The sequence below is a fragment of the Monodelphis domestica genome, chromosome 7 (assembly GCF_027887165.1).
Source record: "Monodelphis domestica isolate mMonDom1 chromosome 7, mMonDom1.pri, whole genome shotgun sequence".
In the NCBI taxonomy this organism is placed as follows: domain Eukaryota; kingdom Metazoa; phylum Chordata; class Mammalia; order Didelphimorphia; family Didelphidae; genus Monodelphis; species Monodelphis domestica.
The window spans coordinates 158,499,932-158,516,641 of NC_077233.1; the positions used below are offsets into that span (position 1 = coordinate 158,499,932).

General features: G+C 36.0%; 1 protein-coding gene across 6 annotated transcripts in view; it reads left to right on the plus strand.

Annotated features, from left to right (window-relative positions):
- Positions 1-16,710, plus strand: part of VPS13A (vacuolar protein sorting 13 homolog A) — a 317,263-nt gene that overhangs the window by 47,145 nt on the left and 253,408 nt on the right. For all 6 annotated transcript variants that reach the window (XM_007499009.3, XM_056803980.1, XM_056803981.1 and 3 more), the window contains exons 4-5: positions 8,405-8,500; positions 8,767-8,868. In XM_007499009.3, the coding sequence (XP_007499071.2) occupies positions 8,405-8,500; positions 8,767-8,868 (198 nt within the window). The remainder of the gene's footprint in view (positions 1-8,404; positions 8,501-8,766; positions 8,869-16,710) is intronic.

The window sequence follows — 16,710 nt, forward strand, 5'->3', positions numbered from 1 at the left end:
ATGGCAATAGATATTTAATGTTATTTCCATTGATAAAATCATCAGTTTCTGTTGAACTATCATGTTGAACCAATTGACAATACCAAGTGCTTTTAGCAAGAACTTTCTTTTTGTGGGCATTAGTAGTTGTAGTTCTAGCATCTGTGGAAGCAATTGTGGGGCTGAATTTCTACTCTGGTTACTTCCTGGGATGATAACTGAGGGATGGTGAAATAAATGGTAGGGATTTGGGGATGGTATAGGATGTTATTTAGGCCAGTATCAGAAGAGTAAATTGGTTTTGGGAAGGCTACCCAAGCCCAGTGCAGGCAGAACCAGACCCTGAGATGACACACACACACACACAGAACCCTATTATAAATCACAGTTGTTTAATAAAATAAGGACAGGTTAGAAGGGATTTGGATATACCTTACTCTAATAATAACTACCTACACCTCCCCAGATCTACAAATCTCTTCACAGAGATTTCTTCTGAGTGGTTTCCCTACTCTATTCCTGTACTCTATATAACCCCCAAATTACTATACTCAACTAAGCTAACACTAAACCGCCCTTTGTTAATCTAAGGAAAAGGGTCTGTGTGCAAGTCTGACAGGGTCCAACGATGGTCTCATGATCAGATGTCAGTTGTTACAAGAGCAGTATAGGAACTCAGCAGGTGTCAAATAGTCAACAGGGTACAGGATAATCCAAACAGCAGGTAGGATGTGAAGAACAAGCAGTCAAAGGCCACAGGGAAAAAAACTAATCTCCTCAGGTTCACCCACAGAAAGAAAAAGCCACAGCCCCTCTGCTTAGCTCAGCTTAACTGTCTCTCTCTAACAATAGTTGCTCTACCTCAGAATTCCAGAACTCTGCACTTTGCTGTCAATCTGCTTCTGCTCTCTGCACACACTTAACTTTATAACAATGGACTGGAATTAAGCCTGGTGGTCTGCAGAGAGCTCCCACTTCTGGGGTTCCTGGGCTTATATATCCATTGGTGGCAGTTGATAATGGTGATGGGTTTCTTCTCCACAGTGATTTCTCCCTTTATTAATAATCATGGGGCCCAGCTAGGTGGAGGGAATAATATTCCCAAGGCTCTTGGGTTAAGGATGTTGGGCTATCTCTATCCTGGTCTGTGAGGAGGGGAAGTGAGGCAGTCTCTGCGAATGCCTCAAGGAGAGAGAGAGAAAGAAAGGATAGTAGATTGGATTCCATGGGGGGCATGATGGAGCCAGGTAGGAGATGGCAGAAATGAGTCAGAAACCAGGCCATATTGATTACAATGGAGCCACAGCAGAACTCTGATCTCTGGACCACACAAAGGCAGAATCCATCCAGTGATCCAAATTTAACACTCACAGGTCATGAGAAATGATATAGCTAGCTGAGAGATCAGCCTAGGTTTCTCAGACTATTTGCCAAGCCCAAACCTTATGGCTGAGAGAATAGGGGAGTGAAAGGAGCCAGAACCAGGAGAAACTTATACACAGAGATGGATCCACTGGGTCATAATCTAATGTAATGGACTTCTCTACTAGCAGCAATGCAATGATCCAAGACATTTCTGAGGGACTTATGAGAAAGAATGCTATCCACAGCCAGAGAAAGAAACACAAGAAAAACAACTGCTTGATCACATGGGCTGATGGGATTATGATTGGGGATGTAGACTCTAAACGATCACCCTAGTGCAAATTATCAATAATATGGAAATAGGTCGTGATCAATGATACATGTAAAACCCAGTGGAAATGCTCGCTGACTATAGGAGGGAAGTGAGAAAGGGAAGGAAAGAACATGAATCATGTGTACATGGAAAATTTTTCTTAATCAATTAAATAAAAGAAAAAATAAAAATAATACTCCATTTAAAAAAACTGAGTCATTTAGCATGATGATGAAATTTCAGATGATTGGTTTGTCTTGGTGAGAGTGTGATGTTTCCTGGAACCAAAACCAAGTACATCTGTAAATGGAAAATGCAGTATTTTCAGTGAAGCCAGGAAGTTTTAGGTCTTCCAGATGGATATCATGAAAAAATAAAAAGACTATTTTCCAAAGTATTCTACAGAAAAATTGCCCACAAATATTGGAAATGGACACCTTTCAAGTTAAGAGTCCCAGAAACACACTGAATAAAACCCCTAATTTAAATCACTCTTCAGTTTGAAATAAATAGGTAAAGAGTTTTACCAAACTCTTTTTATAAAACATATATGGTACTGTTATCTAAACCAACAAAAATAATGAAAGAAAATTAGACTAATTTAATTAATGATTTTTGGATGCAAAATCCCTAATTAAATCCCTAATTAATCCCTAATTAAAATGCCAGCTAGTAAACTATAACAATACATCATAAAGATTATACCTTATCACTAAATGGGACTTTTTACAGGGAATACAGGGAATGTAGGAATGGTTAATGTATGGAAAATTATTGATCAGATAATAGCAAAGGTAATAAAAATCTTCATTATGTAAAGATTAAAATTAGGGAATATTGGGGAGACTGAGGTAGGTAGAAATTAGTTTCTCTCTGCAAGGAGTATTATATTTTTTAGAGGTTTATTAAAAGTTAAGGATTAAAGAAAATACAGGATAAACACGTGTCCAGGCCACAGAGAGGCGTAGACACAACCTCACCTACATTATGGAAAGAGCCACATCTGCCCCAAACGGAAGTCCAAGAGAGAGTCCAAAAATCTTTGCCACCAGCTTAAATCCTTCCTCGATCTCGGACCACCTCAGAATTCCCGTGAGATTACAAAGCATTTTGGGGAAGTGGAGCAAAGGTTTGTGGGGCTTGTAGTCCTGTATTCGAGTCTATTTTTTACAATTAAAGCAATAAATGCAGAAGCAGCGTTTGATAAAATACAACACTCATTCCTATTAAAAACACTGGGAGGAAAATAAGTCAATGACTATTTAGTTGTTTTAGTCATGTCTAATTCTTTGTGACCCCATTTGAGATTTTCTGGCAAGGATTCTAGAGTGGTTTGCCATTTTCTTCTTTAGCTTATTTTATAGATGAGGAAACTGAAGCAAACTGAGTTAAATGACTTGCTGAAGATCACATAGCTAGCAAGTATCTGAGGCCAGATTTGAACTCAGCAATATGAGTTTTCCTGACTTCAGGCCTGATACTCTATCCACTGTCCTACGTACATGCCTCAGTTCCTATAATCATTACATTTGTGACAAGGAAATCACTTTAAAAGACTGATATATATTAATTTAAGGTCGCCAAGGAATTCAGCTATGTAATTCCTAAATGAAAACTCAAGTCAGCAGTCAATCTTTTATGGAGTTTAATTACAACAGGAGGAAGAAAGGAATTAGAGATAGAGAGAGAGAAAAAGGAGAGAAGGGAATAGGGCTTAAATACCCCTTCTGTTTAGGCTGGGCCAAAAGGCCCAAGCCCTTAGATAGCTGGGGCAAAGAAAAGAGATCAGTCCCTATTACTCACGTGACCAAAATGGAGAAACAGTCTCAGAGGCCCCCACCTTCAGCTTCCTTCAGAGTAAGCTTCTCAGAGCACCCTCCAACCACTCAGACCAACTCCTCAATCACCCCCCTGAGTCTTCAGACCCCTCTCTCTTTAAGGAAACCATCCAAGTTCCCTCCCCTCAGTTCTCATATCTACCAATCACTGTCCATCAATTTCCCTGTGCCAATGGAGGCTCTAGCTTAACCAAGGACCGCCCAGAGGTCTCTGGCTTTGTACATGTCTGTTGAAGGTCATATTTTCAAATAATTAAATCTTTGATCCTTTGCTACAGCCCTTCCTAAATCCTGTTACCCTGAGTAGGGTAGAGATTGGAATAATTAAATTTTGATCTATGCTGCAGCCCTTCCTCAATCCTGTTAGGACTGAGTAGGGTGGAGATTGATTCCAAGTATCTCCATTGTATCAATTCTAAAATCAATCATGACTCAAAGAAATTCCTGTTCTATGCTTAAGCATAGGTCAAAGTCCTTTCCATTGTTCAGCAAAAGGTTTCTGTCCTAAAGTAATCTTAAGAAGGGAGGAGGGGGAAACTCTCATGCCAATGGGGTTCACATTCCAATAGCCAAGACCCACTATCAATAGGGAATTTTTCAAGTATGAAATTTCCCAATGGTGAAATTTCCAACATTTATAAGTCTAAGAAATTTTGAGGTTTACACATTATAACTAGATTTCAGAATTGTTATATTAAAGGACAAATCTTGAGAACAGCAATGAAAAAGATCTATTGAATTCCAAGTAGAAACGATTAATTTAGGATGGGATTATTTCATAGTACAAGAAAGCAAAGGAAAAATTGGAATATGATATTCCAGAATGAACAGGACATGGGTTGGCACTCTAAAATCACATATGCTACAAACTGAGTTGAAATACTGAAGGAAATAATTGGGAATTTAGTAAGAGGGAAGAAGCATAATCATTCCTTCAAAAGAACTTATAGGGGAGCAGGTCATTTAATTTAGAAACTTACCAAATAGGAGGAAAAAGAAATAATTTCAGAAAATGAAGACTAAGAAATGAAACATTTAATTTCATGTGCATAGGGCAAGAGTATGGTCAGCAGAGTACATAGGAACAGGAATATGACTCTAGGGCTTAGGGTTAAATTAAGCAAATGTTCCAGCCATGAAGCCTCCTCCAAGATGTCCTTCCAGGAGCCCAGAAAGAAATCAGCCCTTTCATTCACCTGTGTGGTAGCCTTAAGGGAAGATTCAAGAGCAGTCTTAGGTCCCAAGCCAGAGCTGCTCCAGGGCCAAGTTTGAAGGCAAAAGAGCTGGTCACAAGAAATTTCTTCCCACTTTTAAAGACCATTCCTTTTGTCACTTACTGTGCTTTCCTCCCACTTTATGTGGACCAATTGCAGCTTTATTTTTGCTTAGGGGGCAGTCAGTTGTTTTTGATTTGTCACCCACTATAGCTCATGTGGGTCACAGATCTCCACATACTTGAGGATAAATGGGGTGTATACTCTTCTGGTGATTAAATCTAAAAATAGGCAGGGGAGAGTTAATCCCATCTTCACATCATGTTCCAGGTATTGTGCTAAGTGTAAGGGATACAGAGAAAGGGAAAAGATAAGTCCCTGCCCTGAAAGAACTCATAATATAGAGGAGACACCAGGCAAACAAATAGTTATGAATAAGTTACATATCGCATAAATAAGAAATAATTAAAAGAGGTAAGGCATTAAAATTAAGAGGGGTTTGTAAAGGCTTCCTGTATAAGAAGAGATTCTAGTTAGGACTTGAAAGAAGCAAAGGGAATCAATAGATGGAAATGAGAAGAGGAGAACATTCCAGACATTGAGATAGCCAGAGAAAATACCCAGAGCCAAGAGATGGAATGTCTTGTTTGTGAAATAGCCAGGAGGCAGCTAGATGGCTCAATAGAGAAAGTGCTAAACTTGAAGTCAGGAAGACCTCTGAAACTGGCTGTGTGCCCCTGGCCATGTCAGTTAATTTTTGTTCCCTGAAGGCATGGGGGTAGTTCTTCTGATTTGGATCAAAGGGACAATCAAAGGAGGATAATCCTCTCAAGGTCTTTGGGTTGGGAGTCAGAGGGTATAAGACAGCAAAGGAATTTTCCTGATGATAGTTTGTCTGAGTTTCTGGGGGTACCACGCCCATGACACTAGGAAGTGTCCAAGGGCAGATTTGAACCTAGGACCTCCCATCTCTAAACTTGGCTCTCAATCCACTGAGTACCCAGCTACCCCCAGAAAAATCACTCTTAAATCAAGGAAAAGGGGTTCAGTGTAATAGTAGGCCTCCAGACAGAGTTTGGCACTGCAACCCCATTTAGACTCCCCAGACTTTGGCTGCTCTGGTCACCAAAATCTTGGAGTGCCACCAAGCTAGATGATAACTCCTAAAAACCATGAAAGTGGGCAAGCTTCAATATTTTTCTAGGGGAGCTTGGGGGCTGAGGATTACAGGGTTAGTTGAGTTGACTTTACAATGGTAACACAGGAAAATGAGTCCCAGATAGGAATAACTGTGAGGGGCTGAAAGGGAAAGACCTAGCCCAGGGCTGGGCCACCTTGGTTAAGGACTTTGGCCTAAGGGAAGAAGCCATTGGGACTAAAGAGATACTTAATGAATGAATGATGGGATTAGCTATTCCCACTTAACTCTAAGGCCTATTAGTCTGAGACCAGTGAAGTGTAGGACTTCTAGAAATTTCCCTTGGGGTTTTATATAATACTTTGCTAAAAATTTGAACTTAATGTTTGTTTCATAAATAATCTGGCAAGAAGCATCTTCATAAGATATCAGCAAATGTTTGCAGGTTGCATATGAATGACATTTGGGGAGAAAGGTCACAATTACAAAATGGTTAGGGATATGTTACATGATCAGTTAAATAATAAGTGCTTAAAATATTTAAAATGAGGTTAATGCATTATTTTAAACATAGGGATTTCAGTTGTATTATAAGGAAATTTAATTGTACTTTGTGAAATCTTGCCAGTCAACCAGCAGCTAAGTCCCTACTATGTTCCAGGAACTGTTGTGGGGTGCAGAGGTGAACCCCTGGGGTTTGGGAAGGATACCTTTTGCAAGAATGCAAGACTCCAAAACTTAGCTTAAAAATAAAAAGAGAAATTTATTAATTTGGAAAGAAATGTTGAATCTGGCCAGGAGGGCAACATAATTGGAAGCCTGCCTCCTAGGTGGAACAGCATGGGTGGAAAGTTGCTCCTTGGGAGGACTGCATGGATGGAAAAGCTGTCCCCCCAGAGGATATCAATTCTGGGGATTTTATACTCTGGAGCTCATGTTTGGGGGAAGGTTTGCTGGAGGATATGGGAGTGGTATATGGGGTGCTCAGGGAGGAGTAGTATTTCTGGTATGGAGGGCTTGTCGTGCCCTCCTAGGGCAGCTCTCCAGCCTCTGATCCTCACCTGACACTGTGGCTCGTAGTTGCTGCTAGCATGTGGCAGAGGCCACACCCCGGGCAAGGGCTTGGACAGGCCGGCTAAACCTTGTGAGGGTAGCCATCGGGTCATTGTTGACCCCTGGTGAACTAGGGCTTTGCTCACCCAGCATGTGAAGACTGCTTTGGCCGAACAGACGGAAGAAACCAATAAGAAGGTTCAAGGGCTGAGAGGGCAACACAGCAAAGCACTGTGGAGTGCTTAGGATGTGTTGGAGCACAAAAGACAACCCGGCCATCCAATGCAGCTGAGGAAGTCTCCAGGTGTGCCAATGGACCCAGGCTTTCAATGCCGAGAGAGTGGGACTGTCTCTGTGCATCGGCTTTTCCACTTAAATCTCCTTCAAGCACAAGTGTCTTTGTGCACACTCATCTACATCACAGATGAAAGCGCACAAAGACACCGAGAGACTACTACTACTACTACTACCTCAGTGCCTGGAATGCACCTTTTTCTTCTTTCTGCTTGCTTCTCTTTCTCTAAGATGCAGCTCAGACATATTGTATATGAAATCCTTCCGGATTCCCTCAATTGGTAGTTCCCTTCCTCTGAAAACTACCTTGTACTTCATTATTTCATATATGCTGTATTTGTGTTAATTCACTTTACATTTATGCTAGATGTATTTTTATAAATGCTTCTTTTCCCCAGTAGAATACAAGCTCATTTTTAAAGTAGGGGCTGTTTAGCACACTTCCTGACACATAGTAGGCACTTAATAAATATTAATTAATTGATATCATAAAGAATGTTGTAGTCAACATATATATTTTGGATATATACTTTTGATCATTTTAAAGAAGGACATTTGTCATGTGTAAACTTTTTCGAATTTTTAACAAAAACAAGTGCTGTATTTTGTCAGTCATTGCTGATTTGTATTTTTGGAGGATGTTTGCATGTAGAAAGTTACATAAGCTATATATATCTATGTCTCTGTCCATCTATATATTCATTTGTATGTGTAATACATGTAGAAGCACTAGAGAGATAGAGAAGTATACTAAGCAATTACTTGATACTTGTATATAGTCACATTTAGTAACTACAAAATTATTTTCCTTAATTTAGCATAAGAAGTGGAAAATGGAATGGAACCTGATTTTGAACAGAGGGGGAGGATAAAATATATTTGGGGTTGGAATTAATTATATTAGCTATAATATATTAAAAATATTACCTATAGTAAAATAGGCCACAATTAGATGTAAAAATTCTACTCATGAGGAAATAGTTTTATCTCATTCTGACAAATACTTATATATATATATATATATAAAATTATTATTTAAAATAAAAACCCTTACTTTCCATCTTAGAAATAACACTGTTTTCTGGTTCCAAGAAAGAAGAGCAGTAAAGGTTAGGCATTGAATTTGCCCAGGATCACATAGCTAGAAAGTGATTTTACACTATTTTAAAAACAGTTTAAAATGTAATGAATGCTCTTTTGTTGTCTGTAGGTAAACTTGATCTTGTGATTCCATGGACAAACCTTTACACTGAGCCAGTCAAGGCAATATTGGAAGGAATTTATTTACTCATAGTACCTTCAACCCGTAAGTATAATTTTAAGAAAAAAAAAGTAAATTTTAAATGGACTATTTTGAGTGGATGTAAAATGTTTTTAATTTTTGATATTTGTATTTCACATTACTACATTTTGGCATGTGCTATATCATAGCATTGTGTTTTAAAACTATATGAGGTCTTTTTAAAAAACTCATATTTCATTTTTATTGTTTTAACTAGTAATTACATTAAAAGGTGTAGAAGTGAAATGGTAAAATTTAGGTGGTTTTAATTTTTTTTTAATTTCATGTAGTTATGAAGTATGATGCAGAAAAAGAAGAGAAATATCTCTTAGATTTAAAGCAGACTACATTAAAGAGAATAGAAGAGGCAAAAAAGAAAATGGGAAATAAAGGTAAGGAAAACATTTTATGGCTATTTAAACAGGAAAGAGGTGAAGTGAACTGTTTATTCTTGGTTTTTCTTGGTTTAGGGGCATCTCTAGTCATGTAATTTGTCTTTATGGCAAGCCAAATGCTCTTTGCAACTTCCACCCATTGATTATGGTTTTGTCTTCCATAGCTAATAATGTAAATCTTTCACATAATAGACTTTCAGATATTTGAACATGGCTGTTATGTTTCTTCCTTCTCCTTCTGTGAAGATTTTTCTTTTTTTTTCTCCAGTTCTTTTTCTCTAATTTAGAATAACCTTGAGTCAGTTTCCCATTTTTTTACCCTAACCTGGGCCCATTCTAATTTCTCATTATCCTTCCTTACCTAATTTGTGCTTCAAATATTTCTTAGTCATGTTCATTCTGCCCTTTTAATATAAAGCGCATTCTTTATAATTGAGAAAATTAAGCAAAAAAGAAGTCAGGTAGTTCTTAGTTTCAAGGTTTGTTAATGTGCTTTTTCCAAGAAGTGGATTTGTTTTGGCCTATTCTTTTTGCTCTGAACACAGCTAAATAATCCTTTTTATGGTCCTTAGTAATTGCTTAAATTCCAGCTTGTTGTGGACTTCAGAGTTCCTAACAGAATAAAATTTTTAAAAATGTTTTTCAATCACATTGTAAAAATAATTTATGATAATTGTTTTCCCTCATATAGGATTTTGGTTTTCTCCTTCTCTCCCTACCTCCTTCCCCCCTCCCTGAGTCAGTAAATAGTCTGATATAAGCAATACCAATGCTTTTATGCAATACATATTTGCTTATTGCTCATCATGTGACAGAAGACATATAACACATACCAAAAAATAAACTCATGAAGGAAATAAAATGGAAGATGGCATGCTTTAATCTACAAACAAGACTCTTAACAATTCCTTCTTTGGCTTTGGATAGCATTTTTCATATTTGGTTTCTTGTGGATAACTTGGAAACTTGATTTACTGATAATAGTTTAGTCCTTCACAGTCATTCATCATATAATATTTCTGTTATTATTTACACTGTTCTCTTGGTGCTGATCACTTCACTTTGCATCAGTTCATGCAAGTCTTTCCAGATTTTTCCGAACTCATCACTGGAGTATTCTGTTTCAACCATATACCATAACTTATTCAGCCATTCTTCAATTGATGGACACCACCTCAGTTTTTACTTGCTTGCCACTACAAAAAGATCTCCTAAAATAATTTTAGTGCAGGTAGCTCCTTTTCCCCTATCTCAGATCCCTTTGGGACACAGACACAGTAGAGGTATTGATGGGTCAAAAAGGTATGCTTAGTTTTATATCCTTTTGGACATGTTTCCATTTTGTTCTCCAGGATGGTTCTATCAGTTCACAGTTCACCAACAGTGCATTAGTGTCCTGATTTTCCTACTTCCTTTCTAGTATTTATCATTTTCCTTTTTGGTCACATTGGCTACTCTGATGGGTGTGAGTTGGTTTTAATATGCTTTTCTCTAATAAATAGTAATTTGGAGAATTTTTTCATATGACTATATGTCATTTTAATTTCTACATCTTGAGAACTTCCTTTTTATATCTTTTGAACATTTGTTAATCAGAAAATGCTTATAAATTTGACTTAGTTCTCTGTATATTTAAGAGATTAGGACTTTATCAGAGATATTTGCTGTAAAAATTTCTCCCAGACAATATAATCAAAACCATCTATTTCATTTTTCATAATGTTTTCTGACTTGTTTGATAATAAGTTTTTCTCTTACCTATAAGTCTGGCAGGTAAACTTTTCCATGTGTGAGATATTGATCTATGCCTAGTTTCTGCCATACTGTTTTTGTGTTTTCCCAGCAGTTTTTGTCAAATATGAAGTTCTCTTCTCCCCCCCTCTCCCCCAAGCTTGGATCTTTAAAGGGGTTTTATCGAACACTCAGTTACTTGGTCATTAAATGCTGTGTGTTGATTACAAAACCTAGTCCATTCATCTATTACCCTATTTCTTAGCCACTACCAGATTGTTTTGATGATTATCACTTTATAGTAAGGTTGAGATCTTGCATGGCCAGGCCTCCTTCTATACTTCCTCTTTTTTTCATAATAGTTTTCATTAATTCCTTTGACATACTTGGCCTTTTATTTTCCCACATCAATTTTGTTTTTAATTTTTCTAGCTCTCTGAAATATTTTTGGATAGTTGGTATGGCATTGAACAGGTAAAATAATTTAGGTAGGATTGTAATTTTTAATATATTGACTTAGCCTATTGATGAGTAATTAATGTTTTTCTAATTGTTTAGGTCTGACTTTGTGTGAAAAATGTTTTATAATTGTGTTCATATAATTACTAGGTTTGTTTTGATAAGTGTATCCCCAGGTATTTTATTTTTTTACTGTTATTTTGAATGGAATTTCCCTTTCTATCTCTTGTAGTTGGATTTTGTTGGTGGTAGATAGAAATAACCATATGATTTTTCAATTGTTTATTTGGGTTTATATTTTAGGGTTTTGGTTTCATAAGATTATTCACAAAAATGAACAATATGGGAATATAATTGCATAATAATACATGTATAACCCAAATCAAATAGCCTGCCAGTACCAGGAGGAGGAAGAGAAGTGAAAGAGGGAGATAAATTGATCATAAACTTTAGGAAAACTTGTGCGGAAATTTGTTATTACATATAATTGATAGAAACATTTAAAAAAGATTTTAAGTAAATATAAATGCTGATTTATTTTGGGTTTATTTTGTTTCCTGTGGCATTGCTAATAGCGTTATTTCTGTTAGGTTTTTGGTTGATTCTTAGGATTCTCTAGTTATTCCATTATATCATCTGCAAAGAGCGATAACTTTGTTTCTTCATTGCCTATTCTAATTCCTTCAGCTTCATTTTCTTATTGCTATAGTTAGAATTTCTAATACAATAATAAGAAGTAGTGATTATAATGGAGATCTTTACTTTACCCCTGATCTTATGGGAAGGGTCCTACTTTATCTCCATTACAGATAATGCTGGATAATAGCTTTAGGTAGATTCCATTTATTATTTTAAGGAAAACTCAATTTATTTCAAAGTTTAAAAAAATTTTTTTATGAGGAATGAGTGTTGTATTTTGTCAAAAGCTTTTTAAAAAAATCTATTGAAGTAAGCATATGGTTTCTGTTCTTTTTGTTATTTATGTGTTCACTTATGCTGATAGTTTTCCTAATATTAAACCATTCCTACATTCCTGGTATAAAACAAGTTTGGTGTATGAGCCTTGTGATATAATGTTGTAATTTCTTTGCTAGTATTTTTTTTTAATTTTTGCTTCAGGGTTCATTAAGGAGATTGGTTTATTATTTCTGTTTTAGCTCTTTCTACCTTAATTATCAGTACCAAATTTGTGTCATGAAAAATATTAAGAAGGATTCCTTCTTCCCCCATTTTCCCAATAATTTTTATAGTATTTGAGTTGATTGTCCTTTGAATGTTTGGTAGAATTCATTTGTGAATCCATCTGACCCTGGGACTTTTTTCTGAGGTAATTCTTTGATGATTTGTTCAATTTCTTTTTCTGTGATGGGGGGGATTAAGTGTTCTATTTCCGCTTTTATTAATCTGGGCATTTTATATCTTTGTAAATAATCATCTTTTTCATTTAGATTGTCAGAATTATTGGCATATATTTGGGCAAAATGACTCCTAATGATTGTTTTAATTTCTTCATTGGTGGTGTTTTTGCCTTTTTCATTTTTGATTTTAGTATAATTTGTTTTTCTTCTGTCTTTTTCAAGTTAACCAATGGTTTGTCTATTACATTTTTTAAAAATAAAACCAGTTCTTATTATTAGTTTTCCTTTAGGATTTCTTTCAGGTTTATTCATTTATCCCTTGATTTTCAGGATTTCTAATTTGGTGTTTAAATGGGGATTTTTAATTTGTTCTTTTCCTAGGTTTTTTAGTTGCATGGCCAATTCATTGATCTCTTTCTCTTTTTTGTTGATATAAACATTTAGAGATCTAAAATTTTCCCCAAGTCAATAGTAAGTTATCATAAGGATTATTCACTGTGACCAGGTGGATTTTATACGAGGAATGCAAGTTTGGTTTAATGTTAGGAAAACCACCCACATAATTGACCATATCAATAAACAAACTAATAGAAATAACATGATTATCTCTGTAAGAATTAAAAAGAATGGTTGCCAATTATAATATTTACAATTAAAATTATGAGGCTGTTAGTAGCTTTAAAAATTTAGTTTAATCAAAATAGGGAGATACTAAAATGAGAGAAATGTAGGAAGAAGATAGAGAATTGCCTAGCCTATTGCCCTAGAGTCTTCACCAATGAAATACAGCTTCCCACCAACAAAAAACTCAATCTCCAGTCAGAAGATCGCAGGAGTCTCTTTAGCAGGAGTCCCCAGAATAAGTGTCTCCCTTCAGGCTGAGTCAGCAATGCAGGAATCTGAATCCAAGTCTGAGAGTCCCTTCAGCAAGGGCCACCAAAGCAAGAGAGCAAGTGGGCAATCAGAATGCCCACTTTGTGCTGGGTCTCACCTTATAAAGATTTTTCTCCATCCATTAGTTCTCCCATGTCACACCTTAGGAACCAATCATAGTTCCTTAGTTTGTCTGGTACTGCCCAGGGGGGTCAGTGCCTGTGGGATCAATTTCCGGTCTCTGAGAGTGTGAACTTTCTTTCTATCAATGATAAAGGATCTTCAAGTTCCTGACTGATTAAGTTAAAAAAAAAAACAGAGAAACAGAGTGTTAATTCCCTTTTCACATCTCAATAGATGCAGAAAAAGCCTTTGACAAAATATAACACCCTTCCTATTGAAAAGAACATCAATATAAGGGTCTTTCATCAAAATAATAAACAGTATTTCTTTAAAACCATCAGCAAATATCATCTGCAATGAGCATAAGTTAGAAACCTTCCCAAATAAGATCAGGAGTGTGAAGCAAGGATGTCCATTATCACCTCTATTATTTAATATTGTACTAGTCTTAGATCTTTTGCCCTTTGGAATATCATATTCCATGCCTTCCAGTCCTTTAACTTAGAAGCTGCTTGTTCCTGTGCAGTTTTGACTGTGGCTCCACAATATTTTAATTGGTTTATTCTTACAGCTTGCAGTACTTTCTTCTTGGCCTGAGAGTTTTGAACTTTGGCAATAATAATTGTGGGATATTTTATTTTGGGGTCTCTTTCAGGAGGTAATTGGACTGGATCAGTCTCCTGCTTTGTTGATTCAGGCACTCTGCAGCTTCACTGCCTCAGATCATGTGGAAGTATACTCAGCCTTTGCTACCTGTGCTGTGTGGTTTAGGCTGAGCTGGTCTCCCACTCTGCAGCTTTGTTGTCTTAGTTGCTCTGATGCTTTCCTGCCTCAGACCATGTGGAATTGTGTGGGCCTCATTTTTGCTTTGCCTTTGTTGCTTATGTCAAATATCTCAGTCTGAACTCTGTCAACCTTTGTGCCTTCATTGCTTATTGCATATTGCCATGTAGCAATATGTTTGGTTGGCTATTGTTCTCTTGGTTCTCAGAGATGATGAGCCCCCTGGGCTATTTTCTCTTAACTCAGTGAGAAATGTTCCTCCTACTTCCCTTTGTTTTGAGGCCATTTTTTTTCTTTTTGTCAGTGTGGAGGGTTTAGGTGAGTGGAGCATCCTTTATACTGCCACCTTAGTTCTCAGTTTGACAAAACATGTCAGTGTTTTGCATTTTCATGCAGTTTCATGCCCCTTATTTAATCTTTTTTTTAATATATCATTTAAAGAATCTGAGTTCATTAGAGATATAACTTTTACCTTCACTTTGAATCTTTCATATGCCTCGTACTTTAATTTTTCATTGAGAACATTATCACATTTCATTCTTTTGTAGATCTTTTCATTTTAGATTTTAAGGCAATGGAATCATAGCTGACATTTCTTTGCACTTTTGGAAATCTTATTTCTTACAACCCAGGGTATATTTCTGAATATTTCTTGTATTCCTGTTCTTGAATGTCACAAACTCTTTTAAAAATATTTATTTATTTTACAATATTTTTCCATGGTTACATGATTCATGTTCAAAGTGTACCTATAAATATTTTTTTTACAATCAAGTCCTTTCCCATTTTTTTTTTGTCTCTTAGGGATACACACCTAGTAGTAGCATTGGTGGATCAAAGGACATTGCAGTTTTTACAGCCCCTTGGGCATAATTGCTAAATTGCCTTCCAGAATGGTTGGATCATTTCACTACTCCACCAGCAATGCATTGGTTTCTCAATTTTGTCATATCCCCTTCATCATTTATAATTTTCCTTTACTGTCATATTGGTCTCTGGGTGTGAGATGGTATCTCAGAGTTGTTTTAAAGGTAAAAAGGAGAGATTTAGAACAATTTTTCATGCGATTATTGATAGTTTTGATTTCTTCCTCTGAGAACTGCCTATTCATATCCCTTGACCAGTTGGAGAATGGATTTATTTTCTGTAAATTTGACATAGCTTTTTATATATTTGGGACATTAGACCTTTGTCAGATAATGTTGTTATAAATCCCCATCCCCCTCCTGTTTATTGTTTGCCTTCTACTTTTGGTTGCGTTGGTTTTGTACAAAACCTTTTAAATTTAATATAATTGAAGTTATTCATTTTACATCTTGTAATGTTCTCTATCCCTTGTTTGGTCCTAAATTCCTTCCTTTCTCATAGATCTGACAGATATAGTATTCTATGTTCACCTAATTTATTTATGATTTTGTTCTTTATATTTCTGTCATTTATCCATTTTAAATTTATCTTGGTATAGGGCATGAGATGTTCATTGAAACTTAATTTTTCCTATACTGTTTTCCAATTTTTCCCAGAAGTATTTTTCAGATAGTGAGTTCTTATCCCAAAAGCTGGAATCTTTAGGTTTATCAAACACTAACTTGCTGAGGTCATTTACTGCTAGCGTCTATTCCACAGATCCACCCTTCTCTCTCTTATGTAGTACCATATTGTTTTGATGGTCATTTCTTTATAGTACAATTTAAGATCTTGATATTCTTGGATCTTTTGTTCTTCCAGATGAATTTTGTTATTGTTTTTACTAATCCCATAGATTCTTGGTAGTTTAATAAGTATAACACTGAATAAGCAAATTAATTTAGGTAGGATTGTCATTTTTATTATTTTAGCTTGTCCTACCCATGAACAATTAACATTTTTCCAATTATTTAGATCTAGTTTTATTTGTGTGAAAAGTATTTTGTAATTGAGTTCATGATTCCTCTGTTTGCCTTGGCAGAGAGATTCCCAAATATTCTATATTGTCTAGAGTGATTTTAAATGGAATTTCTCTTTCTAACTCTTGCTACTGAGTTTTGTTGGAAATATATAGAAATTCTGATGATTTCTGCGAGTTTATTTTGTACCTTGCAACTTTGCTAAAGCTATAATTTCCTCTAGCTTTTTAGTTGATTATCTAGGATTCTTTAAGTAGACCATCATATCATCTGCAAAGAGTGATAGCTTGGTCTCCTCATTGCCCATTTTAATACCTTCAGTTTTTTCTCCCTCTAATTACTACTGCTAGTGTTTTCTAGTACCATGTTAAATAATGGAGGTGATAGTGGGTATCCTTGTTTCACTCCTGATCTTATTGTGAAGGCTTCTAGTTTATCCCCATTGTAGATGATGCTTGTTGATGGTTTTAAATATATACTGTTTATTATTTTTGTAAAAGGCCCTTTTATCCCTATACTTTCTAATGTTTTCAATAGGAATGGGTGTTGTATTTTGTCAAAGACTTTTTCTGCATCTGTTGAGATAATCATGTGATTTTTGTTGGTTTTCTTGTTAATGGTCAATT